Below are 17,923 nucleotides of genomic sequence, written 5' to 3' on the forward strand. Positions count from 1 at the left end.
TTGTCTGAACTAAAGAATAATCCTTTAGGAATGTTTGAGGAAATGTGCAGGGCTAAATGGAAAGAAACCAATTCCTGAAACTGCTGTGGCCAAAAACGAACATACAGTTTAAAGCAAAATTAATTTTAAAAGATTTAAGATGATATCGACTGCTGGAGCAATAAATTACTCTGAACAAGTAAAAGCAACGAGCTTATCAATAGAGACTGTATGGTACAACCAGCGTGTTTAAACGGCAACAATATCCAGTACCGGGATAGCAAGGGTTTGTCCCTACCTCTGGTTTAAGACCCACCTACCTAGAAGTGTACCATAACACATCTGTCCCGGCAGGCTGACTAAAATATTTTGATATAAAATATATGACTAAAAATAATTTAAGGGGAGCTGGTGATACTGACAGGTAGTAGGGGTTATGTGGCTATTCAATCAATGAACTGTCACAAGGAAAAGATATCGAGTTCTAATTCAGCAGGAGGCAGAGGTCCTACTTAGCATGTTATGTCATATTCGGAATAAATGTTCGAGGTAGAATAGTTGCTAACATATCACCAAAATTATTTTTGATTTAACTTGATAACTTTGATTCAAAAATTTAAATTTAGTTAAAATTAGTTAGGTTGTGCACAAGAACACTGTACAGTCAACATTCATAATGCAAGAAAAAAAATTCATAGACTTACCACTTCATCACTAAACTCTCCATTAAAACGTAGGGATGAATTGCTAAAATGCTGGCACTCCAGCCTGCTCCACAGTTCTTGCACCTGTTTTTTTAAAGTTTCTACCTCTTGTTGATGCCCTGCCTCTATCTGACGAAGTCGTTGTTGAATAATATCATTGTGGGTGGCCAGCCCATCATCATCCAAATGGCTTCGTGTAGGTTGATCTGGGCTTGCTACTGGCTGCTGTTTTCCAGAGCAGTAATGTGACCACTTGGAATGGGGGTTTCTAAAATGACCAGATGGAAACTGCAAAGAACTGCAACTAGCTGCAGAAACTTGTCTACTTAACACCATTTTCCCTCTCAACTCGTCTCCATTTATATAGAGTCCATTAGCTGTGGTATTTCTTTGAGTACCACTTCCAAAGTCTGTTGCTTTTTCCACAACTGTATTTTCACTATTGACTTCTCCATTAGGAACAAATCCATCTTTACATTCACTTAATGACAAGGCACAAGCAGGAGGCTGTGAACTTTGAACGCTTTTATCTGAAGTCCTATGCAGATCAGTTGCGAATCTTGGTTTCAATATCATATCCTGGTTTTCAGGTACAAATTGAGAAAAACTATTTTCAGTGTTTACAGCAGGTACCATGGTACTATTTGCTCTGGTATTCAAATAAAGTTTAGCACCAGAGTGGATTTGAGGTGCTTCCTGATTTGCTCCATCTCCTGTTAAAGTTTCAGTAGAACTCTCCAAAGTAGGTATCTTCTCCTCGAGTTTGTCTGGAGTGATTAAGTGGGGTAAGCAAGATTGAGATGCAGTATATTGATTTTCTGGTTCAATGCTTGGACTAATCAAATCCTTGGCTTCAGTAAACGATTTTGGATAACTTGAAGAATTTTCAGTAGTAACCTTTCTGAAACCAGCATCTATACCTTGTAACATTGGAATCTGAGTTGTGGGCTCTAAGAACCCATCCTGGGTCCCTTCTTCCGAATTTGTAACAAGCCCAGAATTAGGCTCAGTACTTTCCATTTCATTCATTGCTAATGTTTCCGAAGATTCTGTGACAAAAGTTACCAATTGATTAGTCAGGCCACTGTCAAGCTCACTTTCGCTACTTAAAACATTTACGACTTGTTTTAATTCTGTTACTGGTGCATCCTTCGACTGTTCCTCCAACCCACTATCTTCTTTAGAGGCTTCTTGTAAAATATTCTCCATTTGACCTTCCCCAACACCAGCAGCTACAGAAAGTTCAGCTCCCAAAGGATTCTTTCCTAGCTTTCCCAATTCCAGTGCTTCACTGTTGAAGGAATCATCTAGTCCATTCCCATCCATCAATCCCCCTATTCCAACACTGTTAAGTTCCAATGACTTGCGATGTTCCTGCCATTTCTCATTTAGACTTGGATCACTGGAGCGTCTATTTGCTGTAGGCCCAGGATTATCGCAAACTGTTGTCAAGTTGTCAAATGATCTAGTCTTTGGTAACCTTTGGTAACAGAAATAGATTTATCAATTAACTGTTTAATATATTAGGATCAATTCTGGTTTCTTCATCTACAACTGTGATTCCAAAATGAAATAGCTAAAAATAGTCAAGAAGGAAAGCAGTCAATAAAGAGTCACGGGGTTGGTTAACTCAGATGGCCAGACAGATAGAGAGCAGAACAAAATAATGCAACAGGGCAGGTCCCTCTAATGCCTGTAGTAGTCCATGGAAACCTACTTCTTTGCCTTGAACCAGATAGCTAGACAATGGAGCAAAATAATGCAAATAGCACAGGACCCTTCTAATGGCTGTGGTCATCCATGGAAACTTCCTTGCCTTGCCGAAGGTTGTGTGGAAAGGTCCCCTTCAAGCTATAAAACTACTTGTCTTTGTCTAAGAGAGAGAGGCATGTGATCCCTTGTGGTAATAATCAACTGATCCCTGTGGGAATAAAGCCCAAGTAAGTGTCGTGTAGCTTTATTCAAATAGTTGCTAAGTAATTTAGTATGAGAGTTTCTAAATATGCTATAGAAGAACTACTTCTTGATCACCTCATTAATACTATTAGATAGGTTGTTTGATGCATCAACTGAGTCAGCCTTTTAAAAATATTCAATTGATAAAACAAACCACTTCGTTTGCACATGGGAATACAAAATGGGCCATGTGTTCATACTCAGAAAAAATCAGCAAATATTTCAACTATGCACTAAATAGTTTTATGTCTGTTGAAGGACATAATCAGTCTGAAAAAAAGTCTTTAAAAAAACATCTGCAATAAACTGGAGTTGAACAATTTAATGCTGTGATCTATCACACAATCACTGTAATTTCCAAATTCATTAAAATTAATATCTTCAAAGTTAAACAGGATGACAAAAAATCTTCATTATCCGTGCTGTATTTCAAGCAAAGCTTTTCTTTAAACGAAGTGCAAACTTGCTGGCTTCTTTCAGTTTCCAGAAGCTAGTTCCTTATGCCATCCTGCTGTCAACCTCATTATTTTACCTGGTTTTAAGCTAAATGCTCAAATGAAAACTAAGAAAGAAAAGCTTGATCTAGTTTGGCATCCAGATTCAAGCAGTTTCAACATTAACTTAGTTAAAGTTGCAAAGGGACATGCGTCAGATTAAGTGAGAGGTCAAAACTGCAGCAATTGGAGTTCAACGTAGGAATGTCTGATGTCGTCCACTTTTCACATAAAAATCAGAGTATTTTCTAAAATTGTAATATTCTAGGATCTGTAGAAGAGCAGGACCATGGAGAGAAATCACTTACAGCTGGAGTGGTAAAATTAGTAATCAAAGAGGGTAATGAAACATTGGTCCTTATTTCAAGAAGACCAGAATACAGAGGAGTGGAAGTTATATCAGAATTTTTACAGATTACAGAGATCTGGTTAAATCTTACCCTGGAGTATTATGTTCAGTTCTGGGCATGACACTTTAAGAAGGCTGTATTAATTTTACAGCCGTAACATGGATGTAACAATTATAACAAATTAAAAGCATTGAAATTATGAAGACAATTTGTATAGACTGGGCATGTATTCTTTTGAATAGAAAGAGGATTAAGGAGTGTTCACAGTTAAATAAAGTGATAGAGTAGACAGAAAGGAATTATTTTCTTTGCTGGATGAAGTCCAGGAGAACATAATCATAAACTTAGAGATAAGCAATTAAGTGGACAATGTCAGAATGCTGCTCCTCACGCAAAGTAGTTGAAATATGGAACTTTGTCCCCAAAGTCCTGTTGAGACTAAGTCAATGAAATATGACAAAATTAAGATTCATATTTTCTGCCAAGCTAAGATATTTAGGGTTATGTATAGATGCAGTTACAATCTAATTAGCTGTGATCTAATTGAAAGGCAGAGTTTGAGGAGCTGTACATTTATAGAATAGATCAAAATATTTTAAGTACACATTACTACTAAATATCAAAAAACGCATCTATTTCAGTTTTGTAAGGATATTGGTGCTCCTGGCAAGGTCAGCATTTGTTGACCATTCATAGTTGCCCTTAAACTGATTGTAATGGCCTTCAGAACTAGATGACAGTTAAGAGTCAGCCACATTGCTGTGGGTCTGGAATCACATGTAGACCAGGCAAGGATGGCACATTTCCTTCCCTAAAAAAGGACATTATTGAACCAGAAGGGTTTTTAATGACAGTTGACAAAGATTACATGATCACTTTTGGCTCCAGTAATATGGGCCTGAATATCAAGACAATTACAGAATCAAAGAGTTATACAGCATGGAAACAGGTCCTTCGGTCCAACTCATCCATTCAACCAGATATCCCAAACTGATTGAGTCCTATGTGTCAGCATTTGGCCCATATCCAACCAAACCCTTCCTATTCATATTCATATTCCTTTTAAATATTGTAATTGTACCTGCCTTCACCACTTCCTCTGGCAGCTCATTCCATATACACATCATCCTCTGCGTGAACAAGTTATCCTCAGGTTCCTTTTAAATCTTTCTCCTCTCACTTTAAACCTATGCCCTCAGTTTTCCATATCCTGGGAAAAAGACTTTGCTATTCACTCTTTCCATGCTCCTCAGGATTTTATAAACCTCTATAACGTCACCCCTTAGTCTCCAACCCTCCGGGGAAGAAAGTCCCACCATATTCAGCCTCTCCCTGTAGCTCAAACCCTCCAATCATGGCAACATCCTTGTAAATCTTTTCTGAATCCTTTCAAGTTTAACAACATTCTTCCTTGAGGAGGAAGACCTGAATTAAACACAGTGTCCCAAAAGTGGCCTCACCAATGTCCTGTACAGCCTCAAGACATCCCAACTACAATACTCAATGTGCTGACCAATGAAGGTTAGCATGTCAAATGTCTTCTCCACCATCCTGTCTACCTACGATTCTATTTTCAAAGGAACTATGGACCTGGCCCACTAGTTCCATTTGTTCAGCAACACTCCCCAGGGCCTGACCACTAACTGTATAAGTCCTGCCCTCAATTATCTTACCAAAATGTAAAACCTCGCATTTATCTAATTGCCACTTCTTGGTCCATCGGCCTATCTGATCAAGGCCCCTTCGTACTCTGAAGGAATCATCTTCATTGTCTAAACAAGTAATTTTGGTGTCATCTGCAAACTTACTAACCATTCCTCCTATGTTCACATCCAGATCGTTTATAAAAGAAGAAAAGCAGTCGACCAAGCACTGGTCCTTGTGGCGCACCACTGGTCACAGGCCTCTAGTCCGAAAACAACCCCCGTGACCACCGTCCCCTATCTTCAAACTAATTTTATATCGAATTGGCTAGCTCCCCCCAGATTCCGTGTGCTAACCAGTCTAGCATGCGGAACTTTGTCGAACACCTTGCTGAAGTTCATATAGACAAAGTCTACTGCTGTCTTCTTCAAAAAAACTCAATCAAGTTAGTGAGACACGATTTCCCATCCAAAAAGCCATGTCGACTTTCTCTAATCAGCCCTTGCCTTTCTAAATGTATGTACATCCTGTCCCCTCCAACAATCTACCCACCTCTGACGTCAGGGCCACCAGTCTACAGTTCTCTGGGTTTTCCTTACCATCTTTGTTAAATTATGGCACATTAGCCAGCCTCTAGTCTTCCAGCACATCACAGCAAGGGGCCTAGCAATCTTTTCCCTAGCTTTCCACAAAGGTCTGGGATCCATCTGATCAAGTCCCACGGATTTATCCACCTTTATGCGTTTTAAGACATCCAACAGCTCCTCTTTTGTAAGATGGACATTTTTCAAGATATCACTGTTTATTTCCACAAGTTGTCTAGCTTCCACATCCTTCTCCACAGTAAATACTGGATGTGAAATACTCACTTAGTATCTCCCGTAGTTCCACACATAGACAGTCTTGTTGAACTTTAAATGGCCCCATTGTCTCTCCAGTTACTCTTTTGCCGTTAACGTATTTGTAGAATCCCTTTGGATTCTCCTTAAACCTTTGCTAAAGATATCTCATGTCCCCTTTATGTCCTTCTGATTTCCCTCTTAACCATACCCCTACTGCCCTTACATCCTCTAAGCGTTTCCTCAATTCCAGCTATCTATACCGGGCATGTATCTCCTTATTCTTGACCAGAGCCTCAATTTCTTGAGTCATCCAGCATTCCCTACACCTACCAGCCTTGTCCTGCACACTGACAAGATGATATTGTTTCTGAACTCTTGTTATTTCATTTTTAAAGGCCTCCCACTTTCCACCTGTCCCTTCACATGTGAAAAGCCTCTCCAAACCAACTTTTGAAAATTCTTGCCTAACACTGTCAAAATTGGCCTTACTCCAATTTAGAACATTAACTTTTAGATCAAGTCTATCCTTTTCCATACTTTAAAATGACTTTTTTTAAACAAATTTAAGAGTTTCTCTGAACATACATATTAGTATGAAACATTTTCGAAGACAGACAGCAAAGGACTGAAGTTTAGTACAGAGGAAACAAAAGGCTTAGACAAAATAAGTTATTGCATTGAAACATTCAAGATTATGAAGGGATTTTAAAGGGCACACAGTGAAATATTTTCTCTGGCTGGGGAATCTCGAGCAAGGGAGCGCCATTTCAGAATATGAAACCAATCATCCAGAACTGAGGAGAAATTACTTCAAGGGTTGCCAGTGTGCCATCACTGAATATATTTCAGGCCTAAACAGACAGAATCTTGATTTCAGGGAACTGAGGGTTACAGGGATTGGGTAGGAAAATGGAGTTGGAACCCAAAATTTGTCCTGATCATACTGAATGGCAGAACTTGCTCAACTGCCCACATGATCTTATCCTGCTCCTTTTTTTAAAAAAATGTTCTTGCAAATTTAATTGTGGTGCTAAGTATATGCAAACCAAGGCCATATACATGATTCATATATATAGGTCAGTACGTTAGTAATTAAATCATTGCCCAATTGGCTGTGAGGCAAACGAAATTCCCTGCTTGTTCTTAACATAATTTGCAATGATCTTATTTCACATGAGCAGATTCTCAGCTTAAAATTTACCTTCCCAATGGTTGCTCCTCAGGGATGGACCTTGGAACTGGATAAGGTGCACAATGATCATCAGTAGGCATTGAAGGAGATGAATTGGGGATGTACACTGCACTCCAAAGCATTAAATTCCTTACATGGCACACTGGATGTAGTACCTGTTTTAAACAATTAAGTGTTTTGGTTGGGATATGCAATATAGAGATGCTGTTCTTTGAAACCGTTTCTTCTTATAATGCTTCAATTAAACAAACAAAATCTAATTAAAACTGTACAAAACTGTATGGTTTATTGTCAAGAAAAAGTGAGCAAATATTGATTAAAAATAAGTAATAAGAAAAATGGCTGTAATCAGGGCCTTATTGAAAGGTCAATAAATTTAATCGCAGGATCGAAAATGGTAACACAAAAGCAACATACTGCAGATGTTGGAAATCCAAACAAAAACTGGAAATGCTAGAAATACTCAGAAGGTCAGTCAGCATCTGTGGGGAAGAGTTTACATTCCAAATCAATGATACTTCTAGTTCTCAACTGCCATTTTCAAGCACCGAACAATGCAAAGATAATGCTCTCAGATTCTATACAATATGACTAAACTAGAAAACCGCTCAAGGGATTCCAAATATTTTGCAAATTAAAATGGAATTGAATGTAAGAACTTACAACTAGCATAATCCTTATTTTACAAAGAACAATGTTGAAATTTTGCTAGTTTTTTTATTTTTTCCTCACCAGAAATTCAACTTGCTGCTGCTTACATCCTTCATAAGTAGATCTCTACCTATTCCTCATTTCTATTCCCATTATTTGTAAATGATCCCTTAATGTAAATCTGATAAACAAAATTAAAAGATGACACACCCCCAAAAGGTGCATTAAAAAAGTGGTGATTAAAATTTCAAATCTCAAAACTCTGAAAACATTTTAAAACATACAGCATCAATTTCAATTTTTGACACTCAATTTGCTAATGTAGATGTTTATCTAACAACCATGAAGTAGATATGGAATCCAACTGTCCAATAATCTTACTACAGAATTATATGCTACCATCCTTTACCAGATAAAAACACATACAACCTTTATAATCCAATGACAGATCATTTATATTGAATTATAGTTTCTCAATATAGTTAAAGCACAAAGAATAAAATGTTTGTTCATGTACCACAATAATCTTACAGAAACTGATGTAAGCAAACGTACAGTTTCAGATTGAGAGGTGTACAGGAGATTTTTAAAGGATTTGTTAGCAGGCCTCAGGAGGGACCAAACTGAGCAGGTTCTTTCCTGAGTGTGTTTCTCTTCACGCTCCTTTGCACTGTTGCACAGGAATGTTCCAAAAAGGCAAGAATATGTATGCTGCACCAATTTAGCCTAGAATAAACAGATAGGAATAAATTAATGATTTATGTTCAATTTTGGCAAAAGGACCACCAGAAAAAAAATCTACTTACAAGGAATGCTTCATTAAACTCAAAAGAACAAGGAAACTGTCTCTGTAACTGATGGACACAATCAAGCCATTGAAGGAACACAGGACAGCGTTCATTGAGATCATCTGAGTTTTCACCATGGCCGCAGCGATCAGCAAATTTATGACCAAAATCCAGCCACTCAGTTTCCACCAGTACCTGAAAACCCTGAAAAATAAATAAACTGTTGGTGTTAGAATTCGTGCGCATGTGCATCTTTAAAAAGGCAGTATTATCCATGGGTTTTTGTCAAGACTCAAAATTCACTAGTTGCTCTGATTTTAGAACATGACCCCTCATTTTGGAGGATTAACTAAAACTACAGATAATGCATTTTTTGATGCTTTTGGATACATATTTAATAACACGGCCATCAAACAAGTTACTCACCTGGTGATGATACAAGTTCATCAAGTGAAAAATATTGTTAAACATTTTTAACATCTTTATTCATGTTTGAACAAATCTGGATAAAGGCATTTATTCCACTCAATGTATAGCTTGCTTCCATTGGAATTTAAATGCAATTTCATTTCTTTTAAAGCAGAAAATTATACCATACAGATTTTATTGAGAACATATCCAAAGTAGTACATCACTATTATTTAAGAGTTTCAACAAGGCTTCAATGTTTTGAAATCAAGCATAAAGAAAGTATGTGCTACCTTGATTTTTATTTGCAACTATTAAATGTAGTATTTTCAGTGGTAAAAGTTAATATTTTTGAGGCTGAAAATGCATTTTATCACCAATAATAATAAAATGCATAGTATAACCATTTATTTTACTAAATCATCTCCAAAATTGTTCTTCCAGGAGATTTTTACTCAATATACAAGCAAATTATTTTGCTAAATATTTTCAAGTTAGTTATTAAACACAGCTTTTGGAAATAAACTTTTTTTGCAATATCATCCTAAATATCTTCAAACTTTACCTTTTTTAACTGGCAGTGCTCAGTAAAATTGCTCTCGTAAATTTTATTGGAACTTATTGTGCGGAAAAGTTAATAGATACACACACACACACACCTCTATTGTTCTGTAGTAAGGATCCAGGAGTAATTTTGATAGAGCCACAATTTGTGGTGTTCGGTCCCAGCCATCAGAACAGTGCACTAGAACAGGCCGCTGATCACGATCAACTGCATTAATTACGAGTAGCGCTGCTTTTAAAAGCATGGATAGATGCTGAAGCCATTTCGTACTTTCTAATGCTGATAACCAACTGCTGATCAAAAATCAACCGATCAGGAAAATATTTTAGAGATTGTGTGTCCCTTTGCATCGAACAATTAAAACATTCAATTAGTTGACATTAGATTTCAACCTCTTATTGAGTACAAAATACTGATACTTTTGTTTTTGAGAAACTGTAGTTATAACATTGGTCGTCTAACAAACGCTTCTATGCACTTCCCGTATAATTCAAGAGTATAAAAATGCTAAATCTTTTGAGTGGAAAAAAAACACTTACTTGGCAGGATCTGGCATCTGTGTACAAAGAAATCTCAATGACTGAAAACTCTTTCGAATGGAGTGAATGTTTGCCATACCCATAAATACTACTTCACAGTTAGGGTAATATTCTGCAAGAGAATTTGCATTTGGAAAATGCAAAATACTATTAAAAAAGCTAAATAATGTGAACATGTAATGAAGAATAATCTCAATGAATATTCCCACCTAATTTGATTTATTTCTTAAACATAGGTCAAAGTTTTCTGTCTCTGCCTTCACTAGTCCACTATTTTGTCTCAATATAGCGAAGGTGTGAAAAATCATGTTTTGTCAAATACAATCAGAACCAAATAGTAGTGCAAAGTCAAGCACAACAAATATATTTGCTGAGCCTTAGAGACTCCAAATGTTTTCCTTACATGTGGTATGCTTAATTCCCTACACAAAACTTCTAAAAGCTCTTCCTTAGTACACAAGTACATTTACGCTGATCTGAGAAATGGCATGGACAACAGCTGTGAACAGAAAATGTTTTAAAACTCTTTCTCCCCAGTGTTAGAAAATATACTCTCACATTAGGGACAGCTAGGTTGGATGTAAAGCTGAAGTTTCTGCTCTTTCGCACCATAAGAAATGCTCACTCAGTAGTACATGGTGATTTTTTTTTCCTCCCCCATTCCTATACATGTTTCTGTGATAACAAGCTCACAAGATAATCATTACAGGCTTATCTGACTCTATCCATTCTTAATTAATTATTTAAACGTTCTTCACATGATTCCAGGGGCTAGTTTGCTTTGTCACTTTGTGACCTTCTGTGAATTGTACCAAGAAGCCCAGGTAGCTTAGTTATTAAAGGCAGCCAAGTTGGGGTACAGTGAGGGAACTGCAAGATAATTTTTTCACTCAGAGGCTGATGAAAATATGGAACATGCTGCCTGGGAAGGTAGTGGAATACCTAAAATGCCAGTGATATGGACAAATGCAGGTGGTGGGTGGGATAGATGTAGTTTGGTGTTCTTTGGTCAGTGTGGACAGAGTAGGCTAAAGAGCCTTTTTCTATGCTGTATGACTCTAAGGTGTGATACATAAAAACAAGGAAGTGTTGCTACATCTCTGAAAATCATTAGTCAGACCACATTTGGAGTGTTGTATTCAGTTCGGGCAACTTATAAAGGAAGGATGTTAAAGCTGTAGACAGAGTGCAAAGCAGATTTACTAGAATGACACCAGGAATGAGAGATTTTAAAAATAAGAAAAGATTAGAAACACTGATCTTATTCTCCTTGCAGCAGAGAACATTAGAAGCGACCTTACTGAGGTGTTCAAAATTATGAACACTTATGGCAGGGTAAAGAAGAATATTCTGTTTCCACTGATATGTCAGTAACTAAGGTCACAATTCAAGATTGTCAGTCAGCAACAGAGCCAGGAATGAGAAGAAACTTCTTTACTCAGAGTTGTTAGGATTTGGAATGGCTGCCTGGGATAGCAGTTGAGCTGGATTGCCCAGGACGTTTCAAGGAAGCTAGATATATAATTGAAAGTGATGAATTTAGGGGGCTGGAGAATGGAACTAGCCAGATCGTTCTCTCAGGATTAAGTGCAGACACTGGGTGGAATGACCTCTTTCTGTCCTGTAAACTTTTCTGATTCTAAATTCATACATGTAAACAATGACTAACAATCCAACTAGGATAATGATGGATTGTCTCCATCTCCAAGACACAGGCAGTTGTTAGGAATGTAAGGTTAGTAATGGTTAAACTATAAAGCAACTATTTAAGACTATGATGGAATGAGGTTGTGGATACCTAATTTGCATTTCAACCTGGATGGATGTCAAATGTGATTCACTATGTCATGGAGACAGGCTTTCAGAGGGTAAGAGTTTATAGGAAGTCACTGCAGCATTGGGTGTAGATTTTCCTGGACAGTCTGGAAGGTTTTGACAGAAAGCAGACAGCAACGTTCATCAAGCAGGATACACATGGGAGTTGGATTTGGATTGGAGAGACGAGGTTTGTGGCAATTTAAACAAAACTGGAAGATTCACCAATTCTAGAAGAATTTTAGTTAGAAGAATCTGTTCAGACAGCAGAAGCTATCTGAGAATAACCTTTCTTTAAACGTTTTGGGCTCCTGGAGAATGAACTGTTCACACAAGGGATACAGTAAAGTATAACTATGACTGGGTTGGGGGGGGGGGGGGGGGGAGTGGAATTTTGGGATGCTATACAGGTCAAGTAGGAATCCTTTCTGTAGCTCAGTCTACAAGTTAATGTCTGAAGGTGTTTTGTCACTGTTGCTTTAGTTTATCACAATAAAGTTCTCAAAACTTGAAATCTTGTCATATGATTGTTTCAACCATTCATGTATGTTCAGAAATCTTTTAAGATTATTGGTATTTACATCATCACTGGCTGTCTATATGATATCCAACCTTTTTCACGTACTTTCTATTGAGGTGAAAACGAAAATTTATGTCTTGTTTCCTCACAGCTCAGCCCTCTTAAGATAAACGAGTTTTTTTTTGCACTGTGTCCAACACTTAAACGTCTCTCATGTCTAGGTGATCAGGAATTCAGTAATCTTGTGGATTGATTTAAAAAAATTAAGCCTAAGTTATCTATATTTATGTGCATACTCAATAGGAGTTAAGACAAGACAACCCAGTGTCGTATGCAAACTATTTTTCATTTGAACAATTGAAACTCAGGATCTAGTAGTGAAAAAGTGACTGCTTTAAATTACATAATGCAATCTTTGAAACAGGATTTTTTTAAAACCATAAATACATGAAGAAACAGCTCAAAAGTATTGACAGTTATCAAGTCGATACTGTAAAGAGATAGAGATCATTCAACTGTTAATTTCTGGTATTAACCAACAATTGCTAGATCCAAAAATCTGCTATTAGCCTCCAAAATGCTGGTTTGCCACTTCTGTAAAACTTCAAATTCAAGCTACAATTTCAAATGGTCTATTCAGCACTATTTACATTTCCTTGCTGATACTCACCAGGACATTCACACCCACCGCCCTTTGCTCTGTTAGCCACAGCTGCTGCATATGACCTAGCATCCAAAATCAAAAGTTTGTGTGGTGGACTGCATAAATTTTCTACTCCCGCCGAATTAGTCATTGAAGAATCTACAATGAAGAAACAATTGAGCTTAATTTGCAACGGTGATATCAAGAATAAACAAAAGGACTACATTAGAATACTAGAAGAATACGACAAGGACTAAAAATACCTAATTTATAGTAAAACTGCGTGACAACATGCAAAAACCACTACATCTCTTACCAAATTCCCCATCAGACAGGTCACTACCATTAGGATAGTCTCGTATACAGTTGCCATTAATGTGTTTGGTGGAACTCCTGTCCATGGCACAAGCTTTTGCAACAGACTTTATCAGGTGCTCATCATCTGAATTTCTCCAACCCCACCAACTGACTTCTGGCTGACTACAACGTGCAATCACTGCACCGTTGCCTTGGTGCCTGAGAAAGAAGCAAGAAAATACATATCAAGTACATTAATTTATATTTGTTATCATGATTTATGAGATCATTTTTGGAGTAACTGGATGTAGGAGTTTGACCATTTTAGGGATAATGGATTGGACAGCCTTGATCTGGTTTACATGAGTCTAAATCACAGTGCACATTAGGGAAAGCAATGTGTTCGTATTTCTTCATGGAAGGTGGTTGGTGGGGGTGGGGGAGGGGTGTGGCGGAAGCGGGGGAAGAGGAGAGAATGTTGCAAAGAAGTAAAAGCAGTGGAACAGTCCCAAGATCAAGATGCAGGATAGGGAGGGTTTAAAAAGGGATATGGACTAGACACTGGCAAATGACACTGGGTCAGATTAGGAGTGGTTCGCATGGATGAGTTAGGCCAAAGGCCCGTTTCCGTGCTGTACAAATCCATGTATGCTTAACACAACATGGTAGGTTAACCAGACATGAAAAGACCTATGCAAATATGAAATCCCTTTTAAGAAAGACACGCAGAGGTATAATTAATCATTGAAAAATAAACTGGGATACGCACAGTGGGCTCAAATGTGTTATTTTCATTTACATTTCTTGGTGCCTCTGCTATGTGCAGACATCAAGATTGAGATGCTGAATATGCATTACAACAGATCTATCCTCATATCTGTGTGTCGCAGACTCAAGGGTGCCATTGGTAGAAACTTATTGCTGATAGTCATAACAACACTTATGAAGGAAAAGAAATTGTGAAGAAAGAAAAACTTCAACACCACTCTGGATTTATTATTGTGAGATTTTATTGTGTGCAAATGTTTTGCCATTTTTGGCTATATGAATTGCTAATATATATCAGAAAAATAATTCATGTGTGAAAGTATGAAATGTTTAAAATATCTAGAAACATCTCTGGTATATAAATGAACATTCTTGTCAAAAAAATTGTTTAAAAACTGATAAATTCTTTGTAAAAGTGAAACATTATTTATAAGTTTTGCACAATGAGCTTGCAGTGTACCTCTAGTTTGCAAACAAATTAGTATCATATAAACAAAAAGCAGAACAGCACATGCTGTCAAGAAATAAAAGCCAGACAAGAGATAAAAGCAAATGTGCTTGCAATATTTGTTTTTTGTTTTAACTGCACTAACCTCTCCTGCAAACTATATCTTTAAGTAAAAAACACAGGCAAGAGTATGCCAAAAACAGTGTGGAAACAACGTTTAAGATTCAGCATATGTATATAGGTACAAACAGTGCCAAGTTAAAGTGCCTGCAAAGCTTGCAACTCATTTTACTTTTCCTTGACCGCACCTCATCTGTTGTCTTCCTGGTTTCAGATTATATATTTGCTTTCATACAGTAATCCAAATTGAGAGCATACTTTCCCTCAATTTTAGCTGGGAGAGAAACAGCTGTATGGAAGGAGCTGAACTTGAGGTAGCTAAGATGGCAGCGGTGAGAGGAACAAGAGCAAGAATTTTGAAGGAGTAAACCATCTGGCCACTCAAGTTGCTCCGCTACTTAATGTAGATTATCACCAAATCGGATTGTGGTCTCAACTCCACTTTACATCCTGTGCTCATAACCCCAATCTCCCTTATCAAATATCTAACACAGCTACGAATATATTCAATAATCTAGCTTTCACTGTTTACTGCACAACCGAATTCCACAGACATGCATAAATGCTACTCATTTCAATCTGAAATAGGAGACTCCTATTTTTCAAAATGGTGTCACTTAATTCTAGACTCCCAAATAAGAAAACAGTGAAGAGAGATTTGAGAACACTTCTAAAGATTGGACAAGAAATTTCTCAAAGATGGGTACTGTGGACTTGTTGCCAAATATCATTGGCCCAGAAGATGCTAAAAGCAGTCAACAATGCAAGAGCCCAAAATTATTCAGATGAATTGGGCCATTAAGAAAAATGGGTAGCGAATAAATTGCAAACCTTAACAAACAAGTGAATAATCATTAAATTTGGTTTTGAAAACTAAGGAACCATAAATAACAATAAAAAATACCTTATAGCTACCTGCAAATGGCTCATGAATTACAATTCTCAAAAAAAATCCAGAATAAATCATTTACTATATTAGACAAATGTGATAAAAATGTGTATAATATGTACTAAGCCTTGGGAGTTGATAAAATAGAGGCAGGCAGTTGGCTTTTGATTAGTTCTATGAAGGTAATTTATTTTTTTTAAAGGCAAGAAAATAATTTAGAACTGTGACTATCTATAAAATGCACTGCTGAAATTCAACCAAGATTCTTAGACAACACCCTCCAAACCCACAACCGTTTCCATCCAGAAGAAGGGCAGCAGATACATGGAAACACCATCACTTCCAAGTTCCCCTCCAAGTCACTCACCACCCTGACTGGGAAATATATCGCCATTCCTTCAGTAGCTCTGGGTCAAAAGCCTGGAATTCCCTAACAGCGTTGTGGGTCAAATTATGGTACATGGACTACAGCGCTTCATCACCACTTTCACAGGAGCAATTAAAGACAGGCAATAAATGCTGTTGCTACCCATGTCCCACGAATGATTAAAGAAAAATGTTAATATGTCATTTCCAAGAAGTCACATGGTTTCAGTCAAATGCCTGGGCGGACACCGGAGACGTTAATGGGTGGAAACCAAAAGAACTGTGGATACTGTAAATCAGGAACCCTCAAACCGAGTTCTGAGGGAGGGTCACTGGACCCGAAATGTTAACTCTGTTTTCTCCTTCACAGATGCTGACAGACCTGCTGACCTGTTCTAGCAACTTTGTTTTTGCTCCATGTTAATGGGTGGAATGTTTATTCTGCTGGATTTATGACAGACTAAAGACAATTAGATTAGCCTTGACTTCAGTTCAAAACAATCAGGAGTTCAGATCAGAAAGGGAAACAGGTTCCTTCTAGCAGGACAATCAAGGTTTTAGTTCAGGGGAACCAATATTTCTGGCAGAAGCAATTTTTAATAATTCTGATGACGGCCTAGATTGTGGCAGCATATACAACTGTTCGAGCTATCTGAAGTGATGAGGTTTAGACCATCAACATTGTTAGCAAAGATTCAGACCAGCAGACACAGAAAGGAATGTATAACTGACTCAGCATCCAAGCAAAAGAAACTAGGAAGAAACAGTTAAATACTTAATTAACAAGTTGAGATAGGAGTGATATTTCTCTAAAATTGAGTATTTGTAAAAAGATAAGCTTGGGGAAATAAGTTGAACCTTGATTTTAAAAACCGAAAGAAGTGGAGATGCTGTAAATTAGGAACAAGAACAAAGTTGCTGGAAAATCCCAGCAGGTCTGGCAGCATCTGCGAAGGAAAAAACAGAGTTAACATTTTGGACCCAGTGACCCTTCCTTCAGAACTGTTCCGAGGAAGGGTCACTGGACCCGAAACGTAAACTCTGTTTTTGAACCTTGATTTTGCTATTTGTGTTAAGATCCTGATAACTGTGTTCTAAATAAAACTTTTTGTTTCTTGTGTAGTAAACTTTATGTTTTACTATTGAAGAATATTTGCAGCCTCATGTGAGTACGTTTTAAAGACTAACCACCATGATAACCAACTTCAAAATTTAAAGAAGTGTGATCTAACAAGTTTCATTCAGGGATTTGACATTTCTAGTAGTGCAATACGCTGGGGTCACAATGCTACATTCTGAAGGGGACTGTCAAAGCAGATGTAGAAAAAATGTTTTGTTTTGTGGGTCAATCTAGAATGAGAGGTCATAGTTTTAGGATAATGGGTAACAGAATAAAAACAGAGATGAAGGGAAATTACTTCTCTCAAAACACCGTAATTTTGTGGAATTCACTACCCCACAGTGCAGTGGACGCTGAGAAATTGAATAAATTGAGGAGACAAATAGATTTTTAACTAACAAAGGGTTGAATTGTTATGGAGAGCAAGCAGGAAAAAGTGGAGTTGAGCCAAGGTGAGATGAGTCATTATTGTCTCAAATAGCAGAACAGGCTCAAGAAGCTGAATTGCCCAGTCCTGCTCCTAGTTCTTATGCTTTTATAAGAAGTTCTAGCTAATGAATAACAGAAAGCACTTACACAACAGATACTAGGAACTGTACAAGTGTGATAAGTTGATTTTTAAAAGCATGCAGTCTGGTAGAAATAATTTACATTTGGAGGAGGTTTGAATTACTGGGATGACAATTTGCCATTTTAAGTGAAAAGGTGGATAGTTTTTCATAGAAAGTCATTTTTCATTACTTTGTTTTACCATAGATTTACTTTCCCTGCAAAAAAATGACTGATTTCATGTTCAATACACACTTAGATTATACTCACACAATA

General features: G+C 37.3%; 1 protein-coding gene across 21 annotated transcripts in view; it reads right to left on the bottom strand.

The window, feature by feature from the left end:
* The window catches only part of mtmr3 (myotubularin related protein 3), a 123,808-nt gene that overhangs the window by 21,763 nt on the left and 84,122 nt on the right, over positions 1 to 17,923 (bottom strand). For 17 of the 21 annotated variants that reach the window (XR_009447275.1, XR_007249980.2, XR_009447273.1 and 14 more), the window contains 8 exons: positions 13,407 to 13,606; positions 13,118 to 13,249; positions 10,113 to 10,224; positions 9,668 to 9,866; positions 8,619 to 8,804; positions 8,368 to 8,538; positions 7,171 to 7,316; positions 684 to 2,163 (listed from right to left, as the gene is read on the bottom strand). Coding sequence is in view for 17 of the 21 variants with exons in the window: in XM_048556359.2 (XP_048412316.2) it covers positions 684 to 2,163; positions 7,171 to 7,316; positions 8,368 to 8,538; positions 8,619 to 8,804; positions 9,668 to 9,866; positions 10,113 to 10,224; positions 13,118 to 13,249; positions 13,407 to 13,606 (2,626 nt within the window). In the remaining 4 variants the exon portion in view is untranslated. The remainder of the gene's footprint in view (positions 1 to 683; positions 2,164 to 7,170; positions 7,317 to 8,367; positions 8,539 to 8,618; positions 8,805 to 9,667; positions 9,867 to 10,112; positions 10,225 to 13,117; positions 13,250 to 13,406; positions 13,607 to 17,923) is intronic. The other 4 variants (XM_048556364.2, XM_048556363.2, XM_048556358.2 and 1 more) reach the window with 1 other exon arrangement.

Source organism: Stegostoma tigrinum, chromosome 26, assembly GCF_030684315.1.
Source record: "Stegostoma tigrinum isolate sSteTig4 chromosome 26, sSteTig4.hap1, whole genome shotgun sequence".
Taxonomy (NCBI): Eukaryota; Metazoa; Chordata; class Chondrichthyes; order Orectolobiformes; family Stegostomatidae; genus Stegostoma; species Stegostoma tigrinum.